This window comes from Vicugna pacos, chromosome 15, assembly GCF_048564905.1.
Source record: "Vicugna pacos chromosome 15, VicPac4, whole genome shotgun sequence".
NCBI lineage: Eukaryota > Metazoa > Chordata > Mammalia > Artiodactyla > Camelidae > Vicugna > Vicugna pacos.
In genome coordinates, this window is record NC_133001.1 from 26702860 (window position 1) to 26722374 (window position 19515).

The window sequence follows — 19515 nt, forward strand, 5'->3', positions numbered from 1 at the left end:
CCAGTACATCTGAACCCTACCCATCCTTCAGGACCAGCCTGCATACAGCCTGCTACCCCAAATTTCTTCTGACTCCTGCAGTCCTCACCACAGGCCCCTTTCTCTGACCTCCTATGATCAGTATCACAGCTGATCCCTCATTTGTCTCTCTTTTCCTCTGCAGCCACAGCTGATCCTCCCTGTCCCAGTGCTGATTCCATAGTTAGTAGTCAGCTACTAACTGTGTCTGCTGAATTGAGTCCTTACTGATTCCCATATGTCTATCTTGTCTTTCCAGCCAGGCTTTTTAAGCTCTTTCAGGGAGAGCAGAGCTGATCTCACACACTCACACTCACTCACACACACACACACACACACACACACACACACACACAAAGATAGAGCTCATAGCACACTGCTTTGTATCTGGTAGATTCTTAATAAATATCTATTCTTGATTATTTGGAAACATATCAAGAGTCAGTGGCACAATCATAGGAATCCTGAACAAGTTCAGTTGCAAGACAGAGAGTATCATGATCCAGCTATACGTTGTCTACAAGAGACTCGCTTCATATCCAAAGACACAAACACATTGAAAGTGAAAGGATGGAAAAAGATATTCCCTGCAAACAATAATCAAAAGAGAGATGGAGTGGTTATACTAATATCAGGCAAATAAACGTTAAGTAAAAATTGGTACAAAAGACAAAAAAAGACATTGTATATTGATAAAAGTGTAAATCCATCAAGAAGTTACAGCAATTGTGAACATATGTACAACAAACAAGGCCCCAAAACGTATGAAGCAAATGCTGACATATTTGGAGAAATAGTTTTATAGTAATAGTTAAAGACTTCAATATCCACTTTTAAAAACGGATAATACAACTAGATAATAGATCAGTAAGGAAATACAGGCTTATTTAGTCCAAAAGTTAACTCCTCTCTCCAAAAACCAGTTGGAAAGGAAAAGAGCAAGGTCACCCCTGTTATGGGAAATACCTCTACTCCAGTGGCGGCATTGCTGTTCTATACTGTTCAGCTGCACATTACTGTGAGCTGCCACCTTGGGCACCAAGGCTGCCCTCCTCTCAGGTCACAAGTCCAGACTCAACCCTTCTCTTCAGATCTCACAGAGTGCCAGGGAGATGGACCTATGGGGCATCCATTGGTTACATCCTGTCCTACCAAAGCATTTAGACATTTGTCTAAGTCTAGACTTTACTCAGATTCCTCTTTGTCAGAAAACTTTCAAGAGGACTTTTTCCCGGAATCTGGGCTGTGGTTAGACTGCCCCTTACCTTTCCTCAGCAGGCTCTCTGACATCAGATTCAGGGAAGACAGATTAGATGTTTTTCCTTTCCATCCCTTGGGTGAAATTGCTTCACTCCTCCTTGGCCACCACCCTGTAAAACATGGTGTGAAGGTTTTTGCCAAATCACATAAAACATGAAAGGTCTCGTGAAACCCGAATTTCAGAAGAGTAAGGGGAAGAGGGTTTCTGCATTTGTACAACTAAGAGAGCTACTCAAGAGACACTTCACAGCATAGAGATGATCAGCCTCTCTAGATTTTACATTATATTTTCATATATATATAGTATCCTGTTACACACAACAAATTACTAATGAATAATACAAACAATAAATATTAGAGGAGTTCTGAGATCAGGAGGATCAAAGAGGCTTAGAGGCACTCAGGACATTTTGAATTTGCTATTTGAAATGCAGAATTTTTCATCAAAATGTTACCCACTTGCTGTAAACCTGAAACACTTTGCTGTACAACAGAAACTAACACAATATCATAAATAAACTATAGTTTAATAAAAAAGTTTTTAATATTACCAACAGATTAATTTTTGAGAAAGTATTTTGTGAAGCAAACTCCTTTATTCAAGTTTAATTTCATAATCAATTTTCTTTTTAGCACAGTTAAACTGTTTCCAACTTTATCTATTTTTAAATTTTATTTCTTTATTTTTGGGGGGCTTTTGAGGGAATTAATTAGGTTTTATTTATTTAATGGAAGTACTGGGGATTGAACCCAGGATCCTGTGCATGCTAAGCATGCATTCTACCACTGAGCTATACCCTCCCCACTATTTTTTTATTTAAAATAAATTATTTTTCTTAGGATAAGTTCTTTTCTTTTTCCATTTTTTAATAAAGATCTGCTTGATTAGTTACATTTGAATTTATTTTTAACAGCTTTATTGAGATACAATTTACATAAACAATTCACACATTTAAAATGTACAATTTGATGCTTTTTAGTATATTCACAGAGCTGTGCAATCATCACCACAATCAATTTTAGAATATTTTTATCACTCTCAAATGAAACCTCATTCTCCCTCAATCCCTCAGCCCTAAGCAACTGCTAAGTTACTATGTCTTAATGAATTTTCCTATTCTGGACATGTCAAACAAATGAAATCATACACCATGTCATCTTTTGTGATTGGTCTCTTTCATTTAGGATAAGGCTTTCAAGATTCACCCATGTTGTAGCATGAATCAATACTTCATTCCTTCTTATTGCTGAATATTCCATTGTATGGATACACCACATTGTACTAATCTATTTATTCATCAGTTGATGGACATATGGGTTATTTCCACTTTTTGGCTATTATGAATAATGCTGCTACGTACATCTATGTACAAGTTTTTGTGTGGGTGTATGTTTTCATTTCTCTTGGGTATATACCTATAAGTGAAATCATCAATTGGTTGCATTTCACCTTACCTAATTTTCCTGGATAATAAGACTGCCGTTGTGATTTCTTTTACAAAATACAGAAGGACATAGACAGAAACAGAGACTCTGAGAGAGAGAGAGAGGAGAGAGAGAGAGAGAGAGAGAGAGAGAGAGAGAGAGAGAGAGAGAGAGAGAGAGAGAGAGGCTGTATCTGCTCAGGTGTCTTGCCTGAAGTTCTTAAAAATAGCAGAATCAAATGTTCTACAGTTGAAATGATAGCAGTCAAAGTGATTGGGCCACCTACAAAGGAAAAGTTTTCTGGATGGAAAAAAAAAGATCTAATCAGAGTTGAAATGTGTACATGAAGAACTAGAGAAGAGAAAGAAGAGGGCCATAGCATAAGCAAAGTGCTGGTAATTGGGCTGAGTATGGAGTACTTGGGGCATAAGTAGGAAGTAGTAGAAGGTGAGGCTGGAATGATTTGTTGGGAATCACCTAGGGCTTTAAATGGCAGCTTCAGGGTTTAAAGACTAATTTTTATAGTTTTGAAGGAACCATTGGAGACTGTGATCTAGGGACAGCAGTCATATGATCAGATCAAATGGGCATGATCAAGGGCAATGATGGGCAGGTACAGGCAAGATGGACCAAAGCAGGGAGACATCTGAGATAGCAAGCCCCCATCCTTTGCAGGCTGTTGCAACAATTTAGGGCTGAGATGAAGGCTTTGAGGATAGCCAGAGATTTATTGATTCAGTGGGCAAAAGTAGCATTCATCATGGTATTGGTTCCCCAAAGGACCAGTGCTTATGTTCAGGGAACTCATCATTTCCCTATTATATAAATTGATTAGGTCATTCAGAGCCAAAATTGATGCCAGGGGTTTGCTACTAATCAAGCTAGAATAACAAGCTGGAGAACAAGGCCCTCAGCCAACTGGGCAAGGAGCAGGTCCAGAGGCACAGAACACTGCAGCAAAGCACTCTGTCCCTGCTGTGAGAGTCTGACCAAAGAAAGCCACTGAGAGTTCTGGCAATGCCCTTCAGCTGTGTCTGGAGACTTCAGGGCCAACTCCTGGAGTGACACTTCTAGGACTTCTGTCAGCTAACCAGTCAAGTGGAATCCAGCCCTGGAGGTCCATATCTGGGCTGTTCCGCCTGTCTGCAGTAGCTTGTAGAGATGGCAGTATTGCAGGGATGGGGAAACAGGCTGGAGTGACACCAGTGGTGAGCCTAGGGGAGGCAAAGCCTTGGAGAGAATAGTTGAAGTGCATTATGCCAATAATAACAATAATCTGCAATGGCAATAATTTATGTTTGCATAAAGCTCCCATTTGCTCCAGAAAAAGGCGAAGGGGGCTCTATTTTCTCAGTGGATGAGATGTTCTCCCCTACACACAAAGGTTCCCTTGCCCCTTTCTGAGAAGATCGCTGCAAAACTAGCCACATGCCACCCAGTATGAGCAAGGCTGGTTCTGACTTGGTGGTGGTGGAGTCTCTCCCATTTGTTCCTTCCCTAACACAAAGGAGAGTGCAGTTGGCTCCATCTATAAACTGCAGTAGAATTTCTAGGAAGTTCCAAGTCTCCAGTGCGCCCTGATTTTGGAAAAGCAACATCCCAGGTCAGATGCCTTTTAGCCTCTCCACAGCTCTCTTGCTCCCCACCCCCACCCTCTGCCCTCCAGTCTTCATGTTGGGGCACGGGGTCAGAAGGACGTGGTTTCCAGGCCTTGAAATGCTCAGTGAATGGTAGAGGTTTGTTAAGGAATCACACTGAGTCTTCTGGTGTTTAGAGGACTGACAATGCCGTTACTTTGGGTCTATATTAGCTTGAGTATTTTCCATTATGGAGGTCAGATGGCCAGAGATTTGGAGTGGGGGGCCAGTTCTGTACCTGTCACAGTTCACCCACCTAGGGTATCTAAGCAGTTTCCATCATTATCTTTATTTTCTGTCGTCTGTATCGTCTCATCATCATCAGGGTCCCCCTCTCCTGTGGAAGCCGGACGGACAGAGAAGGGGCTGGTTGCTTTCTGTCTGTACCAAGGGCAGTCCTTGCCACAGAACTTAGGGACCCGGGAAATGCCGGCCAAGTCCAGCGGAGAATCTCCCACGATAGAGCTGAGCCCCCGCGGCGGCGTTTCACTGTTGCGGCGAGGGGAGGGGGTGACTATTACGCGCCCCCACCACCCCCGCTACCTCCGGCGCTAGAGAGTGCAACCTTCCCGCCGCGGACCTGGGGGTGGGGGGGTGGCGGGAGCCAGCTAGTGAGCTCTCCGTACGCCTCCTCTACCCACCCTGCCACAGCCAGGTTCCTATCCAGGGTCCGCCACCCTGGGCTAGAGGGTCAGGGAGCTGGGGTGGCGAGCGGAGATCCAGCAGCCGGGTGGACCTGAACGCTTCCTCCTCCCGTGGCACCTTGGTCCCCTACTCGAGCCTGACTCCTCCCCCGTCTCTATTCCGCAGAGTCTCCGCCCTGTCACCACTCAGTTTCTGTGACCGCACCTGCCCGAGGGGTTGAAGGGACACACGGAGATCGAAAGGGAAATGGAGAGGGTTTGGGGAGCACAGCGTAGCAGGGTGACCTGCTCGTCCCACGCCGCGCGGGTCCCCGCAACCCCAGCGCCGCCCGCCCCGCGGCTGCGGCACCGATGCGCTGTCCGCGGTGCTGACGCCTACCGCCCGCTCGGTAGGAAGGGGGAGGAGACGCCCTCATTCCCTGGTCGCCCGGAGCCAAGTGACCCTACCCCCACTCCTAAGCGGGATTGTTTCCCCAAAGGAACCCTCAGAGTCCTCGCGCTGTGGATGGATCCAGGAAGAAGAAGCGAGCAAGAGGGAACTTAAACTCAGGACTAGGGTCGGAGAACCCGGTGTCGGGGGATTAGCATCGTTTGGCCCCAGCACCTGAGACAGCAGGGCACCATCAAGTTGAGCAAAGTTTGGAGGCAGCTTGGAGATAAGGGAGCGATTCTGGAGACGAAGTGCTGGGAGGGGCTGGACTGGGTTCCCTGGCAGGGTGGTAGCCAACACCGCAGTCCGACACCTGCTTCGGTGCCCCGCATTAGTGCCACCAGAACGACTGAGAGGCGTCGCAGGAGCCCAACTCCCCACCCCTTCCCTCCCTTCCTCCCCACCCCCCAACACCCCGCCCCGGGCGCCGGTGACTCCGCCTCTCTGTGCCGGGCGGCTCTCCGGCTGGAGCTGGAAAGGGAGCGCTTCCCCGGACTCCGCTCAGTTCCGAGGCTCCGAAGCCGACGCCGCCAGCTCAATCCCGGGGGCGGGAGCTGGACTGCCCGCAGAGCCTGCGCCCGGGAGTCGCCGAGCCAGGAACGCCTCATGGGACGCCCCCAGGGTCTCTTTTCGTGCCCTAAAGCCGTGTCCCAGTCCTAGGCGCCCGGGCTCTACAGCCCGCCCCGCCCGCAGCTCGCGGCCTGCCTGGAGAGGAGTATGAGGCCCGGGGCCCCGCAGACGCCGGCCACAAGGCGGCAGGGGCCTAGCTTCAGACCCCCGCGCCCGAGGGCGGCGGTTGAGGAGCCGCGGGATCCGGCGAGGCGTCGGGGCGCGGAAACGAGCGCTCCAGCTCCGGCGCCCGGAGGGCCGCGGGACCCGTGTGCGGCCTGAGCCCCGAGGAGGAGGCGGCGGCGGAGGCGCCCTGCCGTCCCGGCTCTGGAGGAGGCGGCGAGGGGCGCGGCAGCCCCCGACCCCTGGCCACCATCCTCACGCTTCTGCTCCCGCCGAGGGGATGTCGCGGCCCAGGCCCCGAGCGCCGCCCCGGCCCTGGGGCTGAGCTCCGGACCATGTCCTCCCGCAGCCCCCGGCCCCCGCCCCGCCGCTGCCGCCGCCGCCTGCCGCGCCCCTCCTGCTGCTGCTGCTGCTGCCGCCGCTCGCACCTCAACGAAGACACCGGCCGCTTCGTGCTGCTGGCGGCGCTCATCGGCCTCTACCTGGTGGCGGGCGCCACAGTCTTCTCGGCGCTCGAGAGCCCGGGCGAGGCGGAGGCGCGGGCGCGCTGGGGCGCCACTCTGCGCAACTTCAGCGCGGCGCACGGAGTGGCCGAGCCGGAGCTGCGCGCCTTCCTCCGGCACTACGAGGCCGCGCTGGCCGCAGGCGTCCGAGCCGACGCGCTGCGCCCACGCTGGGACTTTCCCGGCGCCTTCTACTTCGTGGGCACCGTGGTATCGACCATAGGTGAGCGACGCGCCCCGCGCGCAACTTTCCTCTCTGAGCCTTTCACCTGCCGTCCCTTCCACTGCTCAGGGCTCTATCGGCGTCCCTCGCCTCCCTCTTCCCTTCTAATGCCCGGTTGCCTACTTTCATCTCGCCTGCTCCTCCCCGCGCGTCCCCCTCCTCCTGCCCCATCTCTCTCTTTACTGGCTTTCAGCACAGGAGGTGGCCTGAGAGGCCCATCTCTGGCACTCACCCAGCAGTGACTGCCTGGCAGAGAGGCTAAATGGGGAGAACCCTCACTCAGGCGCTGGGCAGACCCGGGGCCACCCGCGCGCTCCAGCACTTGCCAGCTCGGTGACCTAACCTCGTGTGTTTCAGTTTTCGCCTCTAAAAAAGCACTTGGGAGAATATTTAACAAAGGCCTGCTGCTTCCTTCCTATTTCTCACACTCCCTGATCCTCAGTTTCCTCATCCAGGTGATTTGGAAAGCCCTTCTTCTCTCCTCTCACAGCATTTTTATCTTCTCTCTCTTTCCCCGCACCTTCTCTCTTCTTTTACCACGCGTTTTCCCTAGAGTCTTCTAGCTCTTTTACCCTGAGGAAGGTGACCACTTTCCGCAGAATAATCCCTAGATCTCCTTCTCACTTTTTTCCTGCAGTCTACACCACGTCCTCCGGAAAGAAAAGCCTATTAGACTTGGAGAATTGGACCTCAGCCATTCTTGTTCTGAGCCCCTCTTGCTTTTCTCCCCTTACTCCCTCCATCCTTCTGCAACTTCCCCTCCAATTTCTTGACCTCTCTTCTTTGTTACTTTGCTGTCTTTTCCAATCATGAACCCATAAGAGCTTATGATTTTGCAACCGTACAAAAAATGCTGTGTAAATATTCTTTGAAGCCCCCCACTCTTCCTTTCAGTCCTCTAAGCCTCTCCTGTAGAGATTCTGGAGCCACCACTGCTCCCCACTACCCCCCTTCTTCTTATCCTCTCATCAACTTTTCCCATCCTCCCCTCCTTTTACTGGGCCCTGGGAGTCATATGAAACAGACCTCCTCCCCAGTTGCTGTATAGAGTGCAGAATAAACACAATGTTTTCACTTTGGCAAGACTTTGTGTGTGTCCCATCCACTCCTGAGTCCCAGGGTGGAAGAAGGCACTTGGCTGGTGGTACCTCTCATCGCCCCAAGGCACTGTCTCTTGGTAGTAGTTTTGGAGGAGCAGGCTGGATTCACTGGGCTGAGAAGTGAGGGATTTCATAGACATGCCTTCAGTGGGTAGGTTCTGGGCTGGTTTGGTGTGCCAGCTTAAAGACAGGGGCATGGACTAACTGACCAGTATAAGCCATTGCAGATGGCGGCTGGGAGGCAGAGAGAAAGATTGCATCCACGTGCAGAATATGAGCAGCTAGCTCTCTGAGAGTATATGTATAGTCTACGAAAGGGCTTCCGTTCAATGATTTTTCATGTGTCATGTTTGATCTGATGACTTTAAATAGAAAAAGCAAATATGGCCCAGGTCCAAAGCACACACAAATTGGATAAAAATAACCTTTAAAAGCTATATCATGTTGTTATGGTGATTGAAGATATAAAATGACCCCCTTAAAAAAATCCCCTTTTAAGAGCTGCATCAAGTTGCTATAGCAACTGAACGGTTATTTTTTTTAAGTGCTTTAAAAGTACTAAAGATGCTAAGTCCTGGAAAATGACATCATACGTTCATAGCTCATTATTGATTTGTGCTCTTCCTCTTGTAAACACACCCTTTTGCTCTCTTCCACCTAGAGGCACACCTGTGCATATATTGGGCAGTCACAGCATTTCTTTCCCAGTGGCATGTTCTGGCTTTGGCTTCCTAAAGGAACCCACAAACTAAAAGGAAAGGTGACAGCAAGTGTCCTCTTCCCCATCACGGCACGAGTGCATCCAAATGGGGCCTCATTCCAGTGACCTGTGGTCTCTGTGCATCTTTGATAAACTCCCATCAATGTCTTCATTCACTGTCCAGCCACAGCTTTTAAAGCTTCTCTTAGCTCTTTGCACAAAATCAAGTCAGAGTGTTGGCAAATTGCCCTAAGCCCAACCTTTTAATCTCCTGGCAGAACTGGCCATTCTTCAGTCAAGCAGAAAGGAACTATGTTCTCTTTTCTTTTCTTTTTTTTTTTTTTTAATATGTTCTCTTTCCTGATTTGTGTTTTGGGATGTAGGCAAGCAGTGTCAGAGGGCTACCCTGAAGCTTGTGGCTATATTACAAATGACCCAGCACATTGTTTCCAAAATCTGCTGCAGGGAGACGTGTATCTTCGAGAGGAGCTGCACTCAGGGACGAGAACCAGCCCATGCACAGCTCAGCACTGAACTGCTCTTTGCAGGGGTGCCAGGAGAGTCATATGAGAAGCAGTATCTTTGTCAGTTATCCACCTGCTGTCGTGGTGTGGGGCAGTAGTTCAAATTGGTCACTTCTGTCATTCAGAAAGGTTCTGCTGAATCCTGAAGTAGCCTGATGTTTATTTCAGCCTTCTTTGCAAAATGTACGTGAATAAGATTTAAGTAAAGACCTACATACATCAGTTTCTCTTCTGTTTATAGAATTCCTTTCCCTCAAATGCCCTGAGTCTTCAGAGACAATTATTATTATTACTGGTGCTTTTATGGATTCAGCAGCTCAGGGAGCCAAAGCTGAGTCCAAAATGGGCAGTCAGGATTCTCTATCTGCCACCTCACTCAGCAAAGAGGAAAATTAGCATGCACTCAGTTTTATTTGATCAGAGAATATCATAGTGGGCATGGTACATGCAGCAATGTGGACATTTTTGTGTGTTGTACAGACCCAGATAAATGATTTATCTGGGCTTTATTCATTCATCCCATAAATATGATATATTGTGTTTATCAGGCCCGGGTGCTATATTTTGAAAGGTTAAAGGTTATTCTACAAGGCAAAGGTGAAGCATATTCCAACATGGGCAGTTGGATTGCAGTGTTCATAGGTACATCTTAGCTAGCCTCACTAATGAGGATTGGAACAAGGAGGGGTCCTTTGGTTCAATCCCACGTGGTGCACAGTCTTAAGGGAACTGTCTCAGGTCATAGTTAATTGCATGTCCAGCTGGGTCCAGAATCTAAGTTTCACAGTGTTTATTCTACCAATTTCATTCATATAATTCATGGGCACATTCTTGTTTGAGACAGAAGTATTTAATAATAGGTATGTGTGTGTCCGACACCACAGCAGGGCTGTGGAGGAGGACTGGTCTGTTGGTCAGGCCAACAACTGATTAAGTCCAGAGAAAACTTGAAGGATCAGACAAATCTTAGAAGTCAGACAGCATAGAAGCATCTGGCAAGTCTTAGACAGCTGGGAAGACAAGAACCAGTCCTAAGAAAATCAGAGACAGGAGTGCTAGCAAGTAGAAGACATTTGGGTAAACTCCAGTCCAAGGACACAAGCCAGTTACTCTCTGTCTTCTTTTGCATCTATGTGTGTATATGTCTATGTGTGTGTGTATGTGTAGGGGAGGGTAAGGGGCAGGACTGGGCCTTCAGCTAGAGGTAGCCATAGAACAAAAATTCAGTTGTGGCTGTGTGTACTTAGATGAAACATCATGATGAGATGGAATATTTGTCCTGACATTTGAACAGGGCCCAATATCCAGAGCTAGGTAATTTGCAACTATGTAGACATACAGGTGTGTCCACATGACACAGATCCAGGGGGAAGATTTGCCAGTGATTGTTCAGGCTGAACAGAAAGTCAGTCTGAATAGCTCAAGCAAAATGACAATCTACTTTGTGGTCTAAATTATTCATACTGATTGCTTACACTGAACTGAAATCCTGGGCAATTATTATTTCTCCCATTTATGCTATGTGACATATTTCCAAGGGGTTGAAATCAAGTTTCTGTTAATGTAAATGCATCCATTTATTCATTCCTCCAGTTAACAAAATCCAAGACAAGCATAACTCATAACCATGTATGTGTGGCCTTTGGCATGTTGTTATCTGCCTTTCCTGTAATTCCATGAACTCCTGAAGACAGTGGCTTGTGTTCTTTTAGTACTAAACAGTATTCTTGGAGGCAGTCTCTAGCTCAGATATTCAAACAATCCAAAGAGTATTAATCTATCATTTCACATCCTAAAGGATGTTTTATTGGCTTACTTTGAAAAGATTAAAAGGAAACTCGCTACTGGGTTTTAATTATGCAACTGCTGTCAGACTTACACATAGGGAAGAACATATTTAAAAGTCTTTCTCAAATGGCAGCTTGATATAAACAGAAATATTTTTCCTTCCTTTTATTAGGTTTTCTGGCAGCATATTTTAGCTAAAAAGCTAAAACCATGCCGCTATAGACGGGATGGTGTAGGTATAAGAGATGTCACTTTTGGCACTGCATAATTTAGCTTGCTACTTTCAGAATTAAGCATATTTAATTATTCAACCGCGAGATTAGTAACAAGTCCTAACTTTTTTCTTCTTTTTTAACATGGATTTTAAAAAACTTTTTTGCTTCAGAGGAAACTAAGACATTAGAAGACCGAAATGTCACTAGCACATTTATATTCGGTTTTCTTTTGACATGTATGTAATCCAGCTGAAGGTGGCTCGGATAACAGGAGTGAAATACGTTACCCAGAAGAAGAGGAGCATGCTTCCTCGCTTATTCCTCTCATCAGGTATTTTTTATTGGAAGATGATGGCATGACAACTCTGAAGGACATTTAGGGGGGAAAATCCATCATTAGATGGAGAGCAAGGAAATGTATTCTCATTCACTGCTCTGTCCTCAACACCCAGCACTGGACCCAGTAAACTCTCAATAATAATAATAACTCATAATACTCTGCCCTTACACAACTGTTTTCATTTTTGCAAGTTCCCCTGCAGTTCTCTGTCATATCTTTTGTAGGTAAAAAGAAAAAAAAAAGGAACTAATTGACAAGTGCTGAGCTGCCTTTGATAACATTATATCATCAGTGTTGTTTCCATATTGCCACATACCTTCACATATTCATTTTAGTGGGTGCATAATATTCTATCTAATCGATGTTCTGTAATTTGCTACCCTGATTGCTGGGTAGCTGGGTGTGGTTCCCAGTTTGTGGGGCTATTTTGAGTAATGCCACAGTGCTTATCTTTATGCAGATGACCTTGTCTTTCTGCAGTATCTCCTTGGGTTGAATTCCTATGGGTGAAATTGCTAGTCATTGGACACTGCCATCTTTACGGCTCTTGTGGCCAGCCCCTTTGGAGTGAAGGACTGTCTGGTCTCTCCTTGATGAGCCTACAACCTCTACAAAACCTAGAAGAGACTGGACAGTTACCCAGCTAATTGCACCAGGGAAACAGGCCACAGGTTCACTTGGTTTTCTCCAGGATTGCACTCAGTCCTAGGGGCTAAGCTGCCCCCAGAACGAGGCTGTGGCTTCAGCGCCTTCAGCCTCCCTTGCTTTAAAGAGAGCCACTTCCCTTGGGAAATTTTGGGTGAGTGGAGAAGGGCAGGAAGGGAAACAGGAACAGCTGCCCGGCTATCAAAGACAGAGAGCAGGTATCTGGACCCTCTTCCCTCCTGTCCCCTGCACTCCCAGGGATGACTGCCGCCACTCCTGGGCCAAGCCAGCTGAGGGAGAGCATTCTTCCCTTTGGTCTTGACTGTGCCCAAGGACCCCAGCCTGGACTGGCCCAGAATTGTGTCACATGGAACAGAGAACTATCTCTAGAGCATTCCAGCTGGACAGCACCTTAAAAATCCTCCAGAACTTTCCCCAAGCAATTAGACCATTTTGTCAACCAAAGCCAACAAGCAGCCCATTACAGAAAACAGACAGCAGCCGAGCTGCTCTAATTTGGGGTAGGGGCCGGCCCATCAGGCCTCTTCTTGGATGCCATACACTCACCGAATGCTTCTCTGAGGAGCCCTAGAGCTCCTCAAGACCAACCTGAAGAGGGCTAACTTAGCCTTGATCCTCATTTTACATAGGTTCAGAGAGGGAGAGAGGTTGTCCAAGGTTGCACAAGTCAGAGGGGCATTTGCCGAGAGCTGGAGCTGACCCAGGACCTGCCTGTGTGGATTCTGAGGTACTTGAGCTTTCACTGCCTTGGAAGAGTTTCCTGAATACTACTGAATCTTCACATACACACACACACACACACACACACACACACACACACACCCCAAATGACACGACAAGTACAGAACCAGATCCAGCCATGGCTCTTCTGAGCAGGTATCAGGCTTCCCAGAAGGGGTGAAAGTTAAGCAGTGCATCAAGGACAAAGGGGAGTAGCTTGGAGAGAGGAGCAGCAAAGTAAGTCAAGTGTCTTGGAGGGGTCCTCCAGGGTGAAGCTCCTGCTCCATCTGAAGGTGGTGTGGAGCCTTGGGTCCATGTTTAAAGGTGGGGCTCAGTGCCAACTACAGTGGGACTCTCTGCGCCCTTGCATGGTGACCTCAGGTTCAGAGGAGCTGAGACAATGCAAAGAGCCACTGTGTTCCTGTGCTCAGCCCCAGACTTAGTCTTCCCCAGTCTCCTGCCCGCCCCCCTTGTTTCTGTCCAGCTCCACTGACCTTCCCAGGATCCCGGGCTTGGCTAATGGCTGCAATTCAACAAACCAGAGTGTGGGGGGCCTGGGCTGAGGTGGGCTCACTGGGCAGATTCAGCCTCTGATCTCACTTGGGGTCAGTGACAGGGTTTTTATGAAGAGAAGGTTGGAGGGACAGAGGGCTTGAGGCTATTAGAACAATGGACTTCCCATGGGCTGAGAAAGTACAGGGCAGGTGCTGGTAGAGAAAGTACGAGAATCGAAGCCCCTTGGCCCTCACCCCAAGCCAGCTCTGGGCCCCAGAAAGTTCTATCCTGAGCCAGGCCATTCCCTTGCCAATGGCCAGGTCTAGTTCTTCCTCAGGGGAACTTAGGCCCCTTCCAGCAGTCAACGGCTGCAGTGAAGGATGTTCTGGACCCCATCTGTGTCACCTCCTCCCTGGGCTCAGGCAACCCCAGCTCAAGGCTAAGCGCCCAGCTCACTAGCAGGTCAGTGGGGACAGGTGTGCCTGGGCCCCATAAAGGATTGGGCTCTGGGAGACTCGCTCTGTCTGCTTCCCCCAGATCCCAGAGGACTCATCCCCAGCTGACCCCAGGATGGAGCTTCCAGAATCCTGTCATTTCAAGTTTTCCAGTGTCTGGATACAATGTCATTATACTCACAGTAACAGAGACTGTGGACCAGGAAGGCAGGAAAGCACAGAGAAGTGCTTCTCAAACTGTAAAGTGCATGTGAATCACCAGGCTCTTGTCAAAATGCAGTAGGTCTATGTGGGACCTGAGACTACATTCCTCGCGGGCTCCCAGTGAGGTTCCCAGAATGCACTGGGACTAGCAAGGGTGTAGAGAAGCAGTGGCAAGTCAGGGACTTGCAGCCTGGACCCCCTCTGCGGCTCACTGGCTGCACTGCTGAGGGCAGGACACATCACCATGCGGAGCCTCAGTGTCTCCATTCCTAATAGCAAGGAGTGCTGGCGGTCACTTGATTCCCTTCCAGCTCTGATGTTCTCATATCTGGGAAGGCTATTTGCTCACATCCACTGGTATAGTTTAGTGTAGACTAAAGGCACCAACTCTGCAAACTGGGCTCTAGTCCCAATTCTGCCACTTACAAGCCATGTGCACCTGGTGAATGGCTGTACCTCTTCCTACCTTGGTTTCCTCCTCTGTAAAGTGAGGATGACAGCATTTCCTGCCCCACGGGTGATTTCAAGGATTGAGTGAGCTAATGTATGTGTGCAGTGCCTGGCAAGCCCTCGGAAAGCATCAGCTCCTCAGGACTGTGCAAGCCTCGTGGGCAAGCCCTGTGCTGCCTCCCCGTGTGGGGGGAAATTGAGGCACAGTTCATCCCCAACCCACTACTCTGTGTATAGCTCTCTAGGTTTCAGCCCCCCCCCCCCGCAGGGTGACATTGGCTACTGTCTCCAGGGTGTGTTGCTGTCCTATGCTGTTATATAGCTGGCCTGGAAGGGTTCTTTTAAAAATGCATTTTCTTTGGTTCCTCAACTAGAATGTATTAATAATTTCTCATGTGTATGTTCTTTAATCTTTTTAAATAACTTGTTTGGTGAGTGACTGAGTGGCAGTTTACACCAGTGTCCCCTGGTGCCACATCCCTGCCCACCCTCCTGGTTTAGTGGGCTGGGGCCTCTTGGCAGTGCTTGGGCTTAGGGGAAGGTCGTGGAGCTGAGACCAGCAGAGAGGCCAGATGTGGCTGAGACCAGGCCTTGCCACACTTCTCTGAGGTGGATCTGGTTGTTGGGACTGTGAGAGGAGGTGGCCAGAGGACGGAACTGAGGCAAACAGCCCCACTGCCCATGGAAGCCAGGGTGGTGCTCCAGGCCCCCAGGCCCAAATCTCACTTTATACCCTTCTCTCTGGGGCTACTACAGCTCCCCTGATGTGTGGAGAAAACATTCCCAGTCCTAGGGCAAGACAGGGGAGTCTGCAGGCCTGCCACCATCTCCCCTGTCCAGAGTCCACCATGCCAGCAGCCAGGACCTTTGTTCTGGGGAGCAAGAGGAGTAACTGAAGCATCATTGGTCTCATTGTCACCCCCAACACACATGTGTTGTGCTTGTCTGTTTACGGTGTTTTTACCCATGTTTACTCAAGAACCTCCCCCAAACCCTAGGACAGCAAAGAGAATGCTTTTATCCAATTTGACAGATGATGAGACAGGCTCAGAGAGGTTAAGCGACTTGCCTGGGGTTACACAGCAAGGGAGTCAATGGCAGGATAGAGGATTCGTGGCTCCTGACTGCACAGCACTCTCTGTTGCCCCTGAGCCATGCTTGATCACAGAAGGGGCAGAGTTAAAGCCCAGTCTGGCATCTGCCGGGTCATGGGAGCAGAGGAGGCAAAAATGAGGAGGGGTCAGCAAGGGCTCAAACCCAGTTTAGGGATTTGGATTTGGCTATGCTGTGCTCCTGGTAGCCCCAGTGGCTACACTGAGCCAAGCGCTGTCTGCTTTCCATCCTTCACATCCCTACGCCCTTTGTAAGGAAGGCTGCAGGCAGGCAAGGGACGTGCTTCATGCAGAGCTCACTAGAACTCTGGGAGCCATGTTAGTGGGAAATTTGGGGGCCCACTACACCAAGCTCCTGTCCAGAGAAAGGACCTCATGACCCAAGGGCCCTCAGCCTGGCACTTGGGATAGCAGCAGTGGACATGGAGAGGCGGGAACAGAAAAGCAAATAATCAGAAGGCCGGCACTTGGGCACACCAGCCAGGAAAGTCTGGGGACACAGCCAGCTTAGGACTGCCCAAGGTCATGTCCTGGAGGCAAATCCGCACAGACATTGAGGGAATGCATGAAACCAGGCACCTGCCAGTGCACTCCATCTCTAGCCACACTTCTGGCCATCCCCTCTCTGCCCCAATCCCTCTCCCCACCTTCCTACAGCCCCAGGCACTTTCAGCCTCCAGGCCATCACTCATGCTGTTTTCTCCACCTGGAATGCTCTTCCCTTTCTCTCTGTTTTCCACCAAGTGAACTTGGCCTTCAAGGTGCAGCTCAAACGAGGCCACTAGAATGAGACCTTCTTGGAGCCCCTGTTACTGCCCCCAGACATGTGGTCATTGTCTGTTTCTAAGCCCATTACCCTGGCAATCCTGCGAGCCTCTGTTGGGTGGGATAAGGTATGAAAAAACAGGCACAGGACCCAGCACCTAGAAGGTGTCCTTTCTCCTCCCTCCAGGTCAGAAGCAGTGCCCTAGTGGTGCTTGTCACTGCTACAGTTAATGACAATAATAGCCATATGGCAGCAGCCATGCATTGAATGGCTACTGTGAAGTGGGCACTGTGTCTGGAGATGGAGATAATTAAAAAGCAAAGAGGTAGTTTCTGTAAATCATGGAGCTTAACACTTGGCACAGAGCAGGTGATTAATCAACGTATGTTGAATGGAAGGAATGAATCAATGAGTGTGAGTAACTGAAAACCTTGGACGGCTGGAAACAATAAAAAGGGAGTGGAAAAAGCTGGGCCCAGGCTGGGCTCCAGGAACCTCCTGACGCCTCCCTCTCCCTCCCCGCCCTGTGGAGTCAAGGGGACTGGCTGTGCACTGGCCCTTCTGCTGGACCATTGGTTTAATGATCTCTCAGGGGCTGGCAGGTGTGCAGCAGCCAGCCGGCTCATTCTGGCCGGGGCTCCCCTGGCTGAGAGTGCTGTCCCCGTGGCTCTCTGAGTCAGCTAGGTCCTTGTCCTACCCTGCCTGGGGCCCGGCAGAATCACTGGAGTGAAGCCCAATCAGACAATTCTGAGCCTCAGCCCCCAGTGCCCTAGGAATGGTGGGAAAAGGTCAGTCCTGAACAATGAGGTCAGGCTTCTGGTCCCAGCTCTCCCACTGACCCAAAGGCCCTATCTGGCCCTGGCCTGGGCCGCAGCCCCTAGCCTCAAGGAAGCCCTGCTGAATTCAGCTTCTAAGCCCAATAGTTCCACCTTCTCCGTCACCTGCCTGTGGCACAAGCCTGAGAAACCAGATGTTGGTTCACCAATTGGACAGAAGTCGTATCAGTAACTAAATGGAATTCCACAAATCCAGAAAGCCACCCACCCAGCCTGAAATACTTGGGGAAGCTTTTAGTGGAATGGGGTGTCCCAGCATTCTGGAAAGTTACAGCTCAGATGAACACAAACCCAAATCACACTCCGCGTGACTTCTCCCTAATCCTTTCCAAATGGCCACAATCTCATTCCCTTGCTGCCAAGTGTTCTGAATTCTGAGCGCCAGGACCTGCCAGAAATGCTGCAGGGACAGCCCAGGCCAGAGAGGGAAAGGAAAACACAAAACTCTGCCCACATTGAGTGGAACCGCATGGCCTGACCCTCCTAGCGCCCCAAAGCCTGTCTCTTCTGTTCTCTGTTCCATCTCCCAATGCCTGGCACTGGGCTTGGCACATGGGAGGGGCTCTATGAATATACATGGAATGAATGTAAATTTGAATAATTGGCCATTTCCATGATTTTCAGCTCTACCTAGGCACCGGTTTAAGAAAAAGTAAAATATGAAAATCTCCACCTACAAATCTTGTAAAAGAAAGCTTCAGTTTGCAAAGAGATTTACTCCAGGGCTTTTTTAAGTCACCAGGCACTCTAGCGCATTTAAAGTGAGATGCACCGTGCAACCAGGGTGTCAGGAACCTAGCAACTGCATCAAGTCCCCTTCACTGCCATTGCCACCTTCACACAAGCCTAAGGCAGCCCAGTCCCTAAAGTCAAGGGGCTTTGGTCAAATTAGTGAGCAATACACATGACCCAGTGAGTAATTCATAAGCGTGTATGACAAGAGCTGATGTGGGTGCTCAATGTTCGGAAAGTGCCTTATAAAGCTCTGCAATATGCATTGTTCAGCCAAGCAGGTGGGGACAATATGTGTCTCCATTTTAAGAATGAAGAAATCTGTATCACCAAGAGACAGTTTGTAGTGTGATACGTGGTTAGGGAGAGATGCTGAGGACCCTGGCCTGAGTGAGAATTTCAACTCTACCATTCATTAGTGGGGTTGCCAGGGACCGTCTCCTGCCCATTCCCTGAACAAGTCCAGCTCACTGCCTTCCTCTCCACCCATCTCCTGTCTTCCAGGCATGATCCAGCCAAAACCTGGGCCTCACATTCCTTGACCATCTCATCCACAACAATGTTTTAATCCATCTCACTCCAGCAGGTACTTGGTTCTACCTGTGTCCTTGCTATGACCAGTAAACTGTATGATCTTCAAAGCTCTCACTTTCTGACCACCACCTCCCATCCTTCCAGCTCTCATCCTCTATTGCCCCAATATAATATTCCTACCTCAAACCTGCAGTCTCCTTCTCTGATATTTCCTTCACCTGTTTTGGGTCCTCATTTCTTTTCTAATCCAGCTTAGATTCACTCCCTCTGTAAAGACCCTTAACTTCCTTGCCCCTCTATCACCCTGCATTGTGCCCCTGTCCCGACACTGCCACCATCAAAATGCCAGCTGTCCACCTATTCCTTACCTGCTCCCAAGCCACTAAATGTGGCTGGAGAAAATCATGCAGAGATGCTGACTGGTCCAACTTTAAATGAGTGACCCTGGGGACCAGCCAGACACTCCATGCTGGCAGACCTTCCTACCACCTTCCTACTGTGTCTGTTCACCGCTTATCCTCCTCCCATACCCCTACTGTATGCTCACACTTCACTGAGAAAATAAAAGTAATCAGATAGGGACTCTCTTATCTTTACAACCCCAAATCCATTTATCGTGTGGAGCTGCTTCTTATGACAGCAGATGGATCGTCCACTTGTAAACGTCTGCTTCACTGGGTCCCATCCCCTCTGACTTTCTCAAACACTTCGTTTCTGCCATTACCCACCCCATGCATTGTCAGGCTGTCTTCCATCAGTATGCAGGCTTGCTGTATTTTCTTTCTTCTTCATAGACGACTCCCTTGACCCCTGCATCTCTCTCCAGCTCCCTCCCCAATTCTCTGCTCCTCTTTACTGGAAAAGATCTCAAAAGAACAGTCAACATCTCCCTTCCTTCACTAGATCCATGTCACTCAGGAGTCCATCCCATATTTCCACTGAATCTGCTCTTCAAAGATCCCCTGTGGCCTCCTTTCTGCAAATCCAAGGATGACCTCCCTGTCCT

General features: G+C 49.1%; 1 protein-coding gene across 1 annotated transcript in view; it reads left to right on the plus strand.

Annotated features, from left to right (window-relative positions):
• The first annotated feature begins 5875 nt into the window (after positions 1-5875).
• Positions 5876-19515, plus strand: part of KCNK12 (potassium two pore domain channel subfamily K member 12) — a 44140-nt gene continuing 30500 nt past the window's right edge. The window contains exon 1 of the mRNA XM_031672585.2: positions 5876-6872. Coding sequence (XP_031528445.2) covers positions 6482-6872 — 391 coding nt within the window. The 5' untranslated portion in view covers positions 5876-6481. The remainder of the gene's footprint in view (positions 6873-19515) is intronic.